General features: G+C 31.5%; 1 protein-coding gene across 1 annotated transcript; it reads left to right on the forward strand.

Moving 5' to 3' along the window:
* Positions 1 to 1,583, forward strand: LOC105140959 (myb-related protein 308-like). Its single transcript, XM_011048013.1, has 2 exons — positions 1 to 694; positions 806 to 1,583. The coding sequence occupies exons 1-2, from the start codon at positions 432 to 434 to the stop codon at positions 1,356 to 1,358; spliced, it is 816 nt and encodes a 271-aa protein (XP_011046315.1). The 5' UTR covers positions 1 to 431; the 3' UTR covers positions 1,359 to 1,583.
* Positions 1,584 to 11,076: the final 9,493 nt, after the last annotated feature.

Here is an 11,076-nt window from a genome sequence, read left to right on the forward strand (position 1 = left end):
GTCCAGAGTTAAAGACAAGGAAAAATGAAATAAAAAAGAAAAAGAGGAAGGGGACAGAGAACACACCGTGTCCTCCTGCTGTAATTTAATATAATCTTACTTTACACCTACCTGAAGGTTAGCTATATTTAATGTCCCTTTTTTTTAATGCTAATACCATCAAGAGAGATACCACCAGCCACCCCCCTCGACCCCGTCTCACCAACTCGCATCTAGAAGCAATTAGGGTCACTTCTACCCCCTTCCCTTTCTCTCTCTTTCTCTCTAAAAGAGTCAAAAGCCTATAAAATCACTTCTCGAGGGCCGGCCTTGATGTTCTAGCAACAAGAAAAAAGGAGGCCTCCGTCTCTAGTCCTACCACAACACCGCACAAAAAAAAAAAAAAAGACCCCCCAAAAATATCCCCAGTCCTACTTCAGAATCCTACTGAAATGGGAAGGTCTCCTTGCTGTGAAAAAGCCCATACAAACAAGGGTGCGTGGACCAAGGAGGAAGACGATCGCCTTGTTGCTTACATTAGAGCTCACGGTGAAGGTTGCTGGCGCTCACTTCCTAAAGCCGCTGGCCTTCTTAGATGTGGGAAGAGTTGCAGACTTCGTTGGATCAACTATTTAAGACCTGACCTTAAACGTGGCAATTTCACCGAAGCAGAAGATGAGCTCATTATCAAACTCCATAGCCTCCTTGGAAACAAGTAAGCATAGCTAGCTAACAATAGAAAAAGATTAGCCCTTTATATATATATATATATATATATATATAGTTGACCATTTAATGCTAATGATATTTGTTATCCTTGCCGTAGATGGTCACTCATAGCTGGAAGATTACCCGGTAGAACAGATAATGAGATAAAGAATTATTGGAACACACATATAAGAAGGAAGCTTTTGAACAGAGGCATAGATCCCGCGACTCATAGGCCACTCAACGAACCAGCAGCACAAGAAGCCGCCACAACAATATCTTTCACCAAGACTACTACTTCAGTACTTGAAGAAGAGTCTCTGGGTTCTATAATTAAAGAGGAAAATAAAGAGAAGATAATTAGCGCAACTGCTTTCGTATGCAAAGAAGAGGAAACCCAAGTTCAAGAAAGGTGTCCAGACTTGAATCTTGAACTTGGAATTAGCCTTCCTTCCCAAAACCAGCCTGATCATCACCAGCCATTCAAAACTGGAGGAAGTAGAAGTCTTTGTTTTGCTTGCAGTTTGGGGCTACAAAACAGCAAGGATTGCAGCTGCACTGTTATTGTGAGCACTGTTGGAAGCAGTGGCAGCACTAGCACAAAGACTGGTTATGACTTCTTGGGCATGAAAAGTGGTGTTTTGGATTATAGAAGTTTAGAGATGAAATAAAAGATATTTGGGGCTAATTAATGTTGATGCTGTAGTTGAAAAAGAATGGAGAGAGAGGAGAAAGGGATTGCTATTAAATGGAAAATCTCTTTATTAATTCCTCCATTTCTTTTCCTACTCTCAAATTTGTATGAATTCATGATTAGTGCATGATAGTGCACATATACTATTAGTGCAGGTTAGTGATCATTATAATTGATGAGCCTTTTCCACCCTTTGAGATTTGATTTGTTCTCTTTGTTTGGTTCTTCAGTTTTTGGTGTTGCCAGCAGGTAAACATAAAGCAATAGTTAATTAATTAATAGCCTAATTAGTTCTCTAATTATTTCTCCAAAAATATCATCCCCTTTTAAAGTATTTCCCTAAAGGATTTGAATTCAAGATGTGTTCCCTCCTCTCTCCTGTGGTTTTAGGGGTGAGTATTGCCGAACAAGATGCTGATCCATTTGCCAAGAACTTGAGAAATGATAGAGCATCTACAAGGATCTTACCATACCATGCCCGCAATTTTATTTTTTAAAATATTTTCTTGTGAATTATCTTGTTGTCGATTTTAGAATCTTTTTGGGATTGTCTTTTTTGGAAAAGTTTGATTTGCTCTAGTACAAAAAATAAAATAAAATGGATAAGCCGTGAGAGGAGGAGAAACGAGGAGGGTGGGTAACCCATCTTTTCTATTGTAATAAAAGCGTATATAAAAAATGTGGAGAAACTACAAACTGTCTGTAGTCCCACTCTCCACCAACCTTATATTGGTTATCTATGCTCCATAATACAACTAACCACTTTTATAAAACCTTCTCATTCGGACCGGCTTGGATTGCAGAAAAAAAAAAAAAAACTCTGGTTAACCAATATTCAGGTAAAATGTAATAAAAAAACCCACTAATTATTTTTTAGTAAAAAGTAGCTTTTTTTAATTAGCTAGGGTTAACATTTTCGAGCTATGACCCGAGCAATCGAGATTAAATTGAATTTTAAAACTATCCAAGCAATTGGATTGCACGGTTGAATTCGGATCAAACCCTAGCTAGCAGTGTTTGCATTTTGGATCTGCTTACATTCAATTTCAACAACCACAATTTATTTTAGATATTTTTTAGCATTATAGATACAATATTTATAAATTAAAGAGTGAATCTTTCATTTATGGTTTCGATTTCGTGAAAGATTATGAATTCATAGTTTAAAGAGCGAACGAATTCACCAGTAGTACGGGCCAATATCTTGAAGGTTTTGTTCTGGTTTAAAGCATTAAATCTAGTAAGAAAAAACTGTGCGGTGATAACGTGAAATAATGTCTTTACACGGATTTATTAATTAATTAAGGGTTGTTTATATATATTAGTGGTTTAATTAAATAGTTTATACCATAAGTGTCAATCAAGTTAAAGAATAATTATAGCTATTTTCTTGAGAATTCAATTCCAATTATCGAACTATGGCAAGAACTTGGGGGGGTTGATTAAGTTTATAATTATCAAATTAAGCCAGATTAATTATTGTTGACTTCATATGCCTTCATTTATATACAATTACTAACCTACGATAGAATTGTAATCAAGGCGTTAGCTCTTGAAACTTTACTAGGTAAAAGCTAAACTAAACCCTGCAGAACTCTTACAATTTCTACTACGATTTTATAATCATGATAATTAATAAAATAATAGACTAGTTAATTTTATACAAAAAAATATATTATTATTTTATTTATTTCTGTATCATTTGTGCGTTTATGGATTACTTTTCTCGAAATAATTAAATGCATCACATCGGTTTTTCATAATAATTAAAAATACACTCCCAAAACATTTATTTGATTCATTTTCAAGCTAAATATATTTTTAAAACATGCAATTATAAACACAAAAACAAAAAGAAACAGCTCTTTCATTAAAAACAATAGTAAGTGGATTATCAAGCAAACAATAAAACAATTTTAGTAATATTCCAGTACCAGGCACAGAAGTGGTTGGAAAAAAATAGAAAGATAATGTTGGAAAGAAATTAACATGAAGCAAGAAAGGGATCGATGAACCCTAAATTCTCAAGCTCTGAAAATCAAGGACATTAATCTAGTTCTAGGACGAAGACGAGGACCCATTCGGTGGTGGTAGCTGCTTTGAAACAAGATCCTTGCCCAAAGAAATGAGAGCAAGGGAGGAAAGAAAATGGCCATTCCCATGTAGAAAAGGTAGCCACTTTTCAACTATGAACTTCTTATTTTCATTTTCAAAGTGTTAGGTAGAGACAATAGAAGCTTCCACGAGATATTTTAGTAGCCCTCCATGGCTTCTCCCTCTCTTACTCTAGGAAGAAAAATTAAACAACAAGGCTTAAGTTTCTTCTTCTAATTATTATTATTACTAACTCATTGCTTCTTTCACTATCAATAGTGTAATAATTGCCCCCTCTTCCCTGCTAAATAGTTCTCCTTCTACCAACATCACATGCACAACCTTTTCTGCAGGGGCCCTCCAAGTTTTCTTCTGGATCCTTGCCTTTCCAAAATGACCCTCAAATGCTCAATTATTATAGAATATTGCCTTCATCATTTCGTATGGAAAACATATATTTATATATACAGATTTTTTATCAAATGATCAAGGGTGTATAAACCAAGCAATTTCGTGTGGAGAATGTTGAGATTAACAAGAGATTGAGTGATGAAATCGGTATCTAAGCATGGCAAGATAATCGTCCTTATAAATTCTAGAGAATTTTATTATTCGACTGAATTATATACGATTTATATTTCTTTGTAGGTAACAATTTACTCTACTAGGCAAAACATGAACTCTACAGTCCCTTTATGTTCAAATCCTTCCTCGCATCCTTCCATGGTTTCATTTATATTCTGGGAATTTCTAGAATAATTTTTTATGCACCAAAACCATGTCTTTATCTCTAATTCTATCAAGATCATCTTATTCATGATAGCGTTAAGGAATTCACGAGAACTTTGAATTTTACCATCTGATTTAAAAATATCATGATCTCAAGAATATTTTTTTAAAAATAATAATCTCCTGAAAATCTCGTTACTAGCTAGTCCAAAAGATTTAGTGAATAATCTCCTGAAAACCTCGTTACTAGCTAGTCCAAAAGATTTAGTGATACGGAGTTCTCATGGGTATTAACTTAATCACTTAATGGTTAAAAAAGATCAACTTTACAGGACATTTGAAAAAGGGTAGGCTTGTGATGAGGGAATGGCAGGGACGTAAATAGTAGAAAGATTGGGGGGGATAATGTAAAAGAGGTGCCAAACGTCCGCATCGAACTCATTACCAACTCCTCTATTTTTGGGTGGTAGTTGGAAGCCGTCCGACGTAAGATCATGTGCTCGGTTGCGACAGTAGGCCCCATACCTTTGTCACCTTCACTCCCCCCCAATCCTCAACCCCCACCCTCTTCCAGAACAGGATTCTATATAATGCCCTCAATGCTTTTTTTTTTTTTTGAGATTTCTATGTTATAAATCTTAATTTTATATATTTGATGATTCAGCATATGCTAGGTTTCTTCAGTAAAGCATTATAATAAATCTTTAATGGTATAATTTAGTAAAAATCTTCACACACCATTATTAAATTCCAGTGCATGCATGTGCTGGTGAGAAGTTTATCCGGCGAGTACTGATCAGTGCTTTACTTTATATTGATAATGATATTCGAAACTGCACCCCCAAAAGCCTTATAATGTCTTGTGTTCAGGGAACTAACAAATTCACGTGATCCAGATTTATTAGATCTGTGAGGGAAAGAAGAAGAAGAAATATACAGATTCAGTGGTGTTTATACTGATATATATTGTCCAGGCGAAGTGAATTTCTTTCTTTTCCCTGCTCATGCAAGCGTAAGGAAGCTCAAGCATGACAGTCTAGACGTACGGTGTCGAACACCTTGTTATATGTAGAAGTCAATCGCATAGCAGTGCGAGTTTTCTCTTTCGTTGCTCCGCCACAAAAATCCAGTTCAAGTTTTCAACCTCATCGTACCATTTTTCTTCCACGTCATGAATCAGTCATCAAAAGAGTTGATGATCGGAGAGTAAAGTCTACGAGGAAGTTGGGAGCAGCATGCATGCTGCAGTGCAAACAATCCCAGTGCCTCTTTGACATCCGCGCTACCAAACGAAGCCCTAAGTCTATCTGCATGCTCAAACTCCTTATCTCACTGCACAGAGACTGGAAAAAAAGAAGAAATTATAAAATGCGTGACATCTCTCGAAAAGAAAGAAAGAGGGCAAAAATATGCAAAAGGAGCGGTAGGGTGAGCACACCGGCGCAAGCTAGCAAGAGGGTGGTTGGTAGGAAAAGTTAACACGGGCTGGTGAGTAATTATTAGGGTGGGAGAGACGTTAATTCTAATCATAAACATTACAGTGAGCAATAAAGCATGGTTATTTTTTTCTTCATAAATTTATTAATTTTAAATATTATTAAATTAGAAATAAAATTAGAAAGAAAGGAACTTGATCTCCAACGGCAAAAACAAACAGACAGAAGGCTAGCGTACGAGTGGCTGACATGCACGCAAGGAAGTTCATGATAGGGGTTAGGTGACTTTCTGTGAGGTTGATGTGATGGATCCCAAGGTCTTTCCACAGTTTCAGTCAACTATCTTGTCTCTTTCGTTAAAATTTCTACACTCTTCCTCCAAATTAAATTAGACAACCGTACATTATTAATTTTTTCCCTTCTTGTGGGTGGTTTCGTGTCATGTTTATCTTTTCAACTATATTAATGGTGTTATTACGGTGTTTCCCTGCGACCTGGTGTTTTTTTTTTTTTTTTTTTTTTTTTTTTTGTGAATTATAAATATTATATATAGTTTTAAATTGTATTATTTCTTAGATATTATATTTTTTTTATTGTGTGTTTTTTTTTCCGAACATTATAAGGTCCAAAAATACTCTACATTACTCTGTCAATTAATACTGTTAGGATATTAGTATGTAAATTTAATGAGACAAAAGGTAAATAATAAAATAAAATAAAAAAAATTAGATATACAATAATTTACATAGTTTATTCAATTTAGTTATGTCCACATATAAATATAAAGGAATTTTATTAGATAATATAAAAATCACAACCTTTTTCTATTAATAAAAAAACAATTGAAATCTCTTATTACTATAAAAAAAATACTTCACTTACTTTTCTTATAATTATCTTATAATTTTATACAATTATTTTTCCTTTCTCATTTTTTTTCTTCTTCTCTTTTATTTTTCTGTTATAATATGTATTTAAGACTTGGATTGTTTATAAATAAGAATAAGGGGATAAAATCTATAAATTATAGCACCAATTATACTATAAATTATACTAACAATTTATATTTATTTATATTCAAACAATTATAATTATTTTTCTTTTATTTTCATCTAACAACTTATCTTTCACTAATTAAATGAATTTAATTAAGTGGATTTACAAATACGGTGTCAGGCAGGGGTGTTCATTGGCATTTCAAGACACTACGTGTTAATCTTGGCCAACTAATTATAATTAGTCGAGAATTAGTTAAAGCAAAGAGGATTAGGTCAATAAAAGGGGACGTGTCATGTCACATTACTTGAAATTTTTTTCTTATTCTTTTTCTGAAAGAAAAGCACGTATGGTGGTCTATTTTGGAAACGTGGCACGTCAAGGATGGCCGTGGAATAAATTACAAGGTCAAGTATTTTCCAAGCTAATTAATATAAATCATGCTAAAAATGGACCGTTTCAATTGATGCTGTAGTGTGCTCTATTCACATATCACCTTAATAGTTTAATGTCTAAAATCTGTAGACTTCGGCCACCTACTCACGACTCTGCAAATCGGGAAAAATGGGCACCGGATGTCTTCTCTCTCTTAATGATTTTAATGATTTGTGTGTGAGTTTAGTTGGGATTATTTTTTAAAGTTTTTTTATTTAAAAATATATTAAAATAATATTTTTTAGTTTTTAAAAATTATTTTTTATATTAGTATATTAAAATAATCAGAAAACAAAAAAATATTAAAAATAAAAAATTTCAAAATTTCTTTAAAAAACTTTTAAAACATAAAAATGAACAGTAACTAAATTATGACAATCCATACAGTTACAGTGCATTTACCGTGGAATAGACTTAATAATGAATTAATTAGCTAGCCGCTAGCCATATTTATTAAGAACTTAAAAAGGAGTTTCACACGTGTCTAAACTCGGTAGCTTGGCTCCACCTGCCCTTTATGTGAGTTTGTGTTAGCACTATTTTTTTAATATATTTTAAAAATAATTTTGTAAGAAATTAAATTTTTTTATTTTTTAAAATTATCTTGATAGAATGATATTAAAAATATTTTTTAAAAAATAAAAAAATATTATTTTAATATATTTATAAATAAAAAATACTTTTAACCACCCACTCAAAAAATAAATTTGCTAGGTAATATTTGTTTATTATATTTTATATCTTAAAAACATAGTAAGTAACTTCAAAAATCACTTCATAGACAAACTTAATGTTGATTTTTTTCAATCAAATATTTTTTTATTTGTACTAAAATATTAATAAACATGATCTTAAAATTACAATATTACTCGTGAAAGAACCACCGCGGTAATTCATTGCACACACACATGTACGACAGTAAATAACTCTAATGGTTAAAGGCCGCGGCCTGCCCTGTGCCGAATAATGTTTTTTTTTCTTGGCTTTTTGCATATATATATATATATATAAACAACATTGACTCATTTTCATATGTTATGGACGATTAAAGAAATCAAAGGAATATCACATGTTTTTTTAATCAACATGTACATGTGATTTGTTGAAATGGTCAAGTTATATATATGAGCTTTGACCTTCTAAGATTTTATATTGGCCATCTCTTAGGCTGGCGGCCTGATGATGGCAAGCCTATTATTTCTGAAAGATCAATTATTTAATATATAGGGAATTCTGTTTTATTTCTCACAAGAGTATAGGATCAATGAATTATTTTTATTATGGATTTTATGTTACTGTGAGATAACGAAATGCAATTCTTCTTATATTTAATTATTTCTTCTCTTGAAAATAGGGTTACGGATGTACGGTGGCGAAGGACTTCTTTTCTCATGTTTTCTATATATTTGATAGTAAATGATATTTTTCAGATTAATTGACATATTAAGTGAGATAAAATTCCCTTTTTAGTGATTTCCAGGATATATTTTCCATATCATCTTGGTGCATTCAAACTTTAACGGAGGATGGTTGAGTCTAGGGTTTGATATCCCATCCGACCACCATCTCCTGTAATTATTCATTATCAGAAAAAATAAGTAAAGATATCCCTATATTGGGGCTTGTTTTAGTTAAGATACTGCATCGACGAATCAAATGTGGATACTAAGATATAAATCAACGTCAATGATCTGATTAGACATAATTGGAAGAATTATCGAACATGAATTAATAATGACAGGATGATTTACTTTGCAGGCACTCCAATCTGAGAAGAAAATAAGAACAAACGAAGCAATCAACACAGAGATCACCTACTCGATTGTCATTTGATCATGGAGGGCTTAAAGTCGTGATTGCCATATCCCAAACATGCCCATATGGGTTGAATTTGTTGGCCCCTGTTAGCAAAAAAGTTAAATTCCTAGTAAAATACTCAATCTCGTGTGAGTTTAGGTTTACTGGGATATTTACTTTAAGCTCTAGTAAACTTCTACCTACTTTTTTTCGTGAAGAATGTGATGGAGATAGAGTTGAATTTTGGTAGGCTTCTACAGCCTCTCGGAGGAAAGAAGGCAGGTTCTTCGGAAGCTCTAGCGACCCAGCACCGCTTCTCTTCTTTTATGTAGCTATTAGTCAGCATTGCTACAGTTTTCCCTTTATCTTTCACGAGCATATTCGTTCTTGATGTTCTCATAGCATTTCAATCCTCCAATCTACAGTAACATATTTAAATCCATGCTTATAGCAGGCAGGCATGGATCTGCAGTGCATAAGTGGAGTCGAAATCACCATGGCTCTATTTCGTTCGAATCCTAATGCTTCAATTAATAGAGTTTTATGCATATAGTCTTGGCCCAAACGAAATTGACAGAGGTTGGATTCATATATATTAATTAAGTTATGTTTACAAGGCTCTAAAAGAGGGGCAGGAGAAAGAACAAGAAAGAAAATTTTCGTAGATATATAGCTTGATGCGTTTGGGCCAGGCAAAAGCCTGATGTTACAGAACATCATGCAAAACTGTTATTCAAAACATTCATTATTTATTTTAATTAATATAAATATCTAATTTAATTTATATATATTTCTATTAATCTCATCGGCTTCTCTAATAACTTTAATGTTTATAAAACTTAAACTAATAATTTTTATAAAATAAATATATTTATTTTAATTAATATAAATATCTATTTTAATTTATATATATTTCAACTAATCTTATCGGCTTTAAAATCTCTAATAACTCTGATATTTAAAAAATTTAAACTAATAATTTTTATAAAATAAATATAAAATATAATTAATTAAACTACAACGCTTAATACTACAAATATATTACATTATTAAACAATAGTGTTTTGGTTTATCATAAAATACTTAATTTAGTAAAGCATTCAATCTCGTGTGATATTACTGTTATACATTAGATTTTTTAAAATATTTATTTTTATAATTATTTTTAATTTTTTTCCTATGAATTTATTATAATTTCATGATTTAAATGATGAGTTTTGTATGTCATTTTTTAATATAAAGTTTTTGAGAATTATTTTGTTTGTGTTTGATTTTTCAAGATATTATTTTTTTAGGTTATATACAAATGGATTTTAGTTCTTAAAATAAAAAAAATTAATTTTTAAATAATATTGTTGATGTGTTGAGCCTTTGTATAATATTTTATTTTAGATTGTAAGTTTATTCAATCATTTTCATATATATTTATTTTTTATGTTATGAGTTTTTTAGAATATGAATTTATCTTTTATCGAGTTAAATAAACAAGTTCAGTAAATACATTTATTTTTTAATTTTTTCAATTTTTTTGGTTATTATTTATAATTTTTTTCCTGTTTATTTACATATATAATTATTAATTTATTTAATTAGTTATCTGCTTATGATTTTTTATGTAAAAATCACATTGAAACAACCTCTCTCTCTCTCTCTCTATATATATATATATATATGACAGTTTTTCTAAAAAATTATAATACATGGTAAAACACAGAGGTTAAATAGCTAATAAATCCTAAAACTTGAATCGTTACCTTTCCATATTTTATGTCAAGTCTTAATCACGTCAACTAATCTTTGCAATTTGATCTGATTTATGATTTATAATTCAAAACAAAACTACTTATTAATTGGATCTTCTATATGATTGTACTAGTAACCGTAGTTGTTAAAGCTCGTGAACTCAACAAGCTTAATAACATAATTTAGAGCTTCGCACGGGCTCAAACTTAAATTGTACAGCCAAAAAAAATATTACAGTCATCAGGTGATGGTTTTTACTCTATACATTCACCATTCATAAACTGTTGTGCTAGATTTAACAATCAATTAATTAGCTACTAGCTAGACGCTTTAAGAGAGACCCTGACGTTATGGTATCTATAATTTTTACTCCAAGGACGCTTTAATAGTAAAAAAAGAAAAAAAAATTGTATATCCAATATTTCTCTTAATTATATGTATGTATGTATGTATTTCACCTTACAA

The sequence above is a fragment of the Populus euphratica genome, unplaced genomic scaffold, assembly GCF_000495115.2.
Source record: "Populus euphratica unplaced genomic scaffold, PopEup_1.0 scaffold3.1, whole genome shotgun sequence".
Classification (NCBI taxonomy): domain Eukaryota; kingdom Viridiplantae; phylum Streptophyta; class Magnoliopsida; order Malpighiales; family Salicaceae; genus Populus; species Populus euphratica.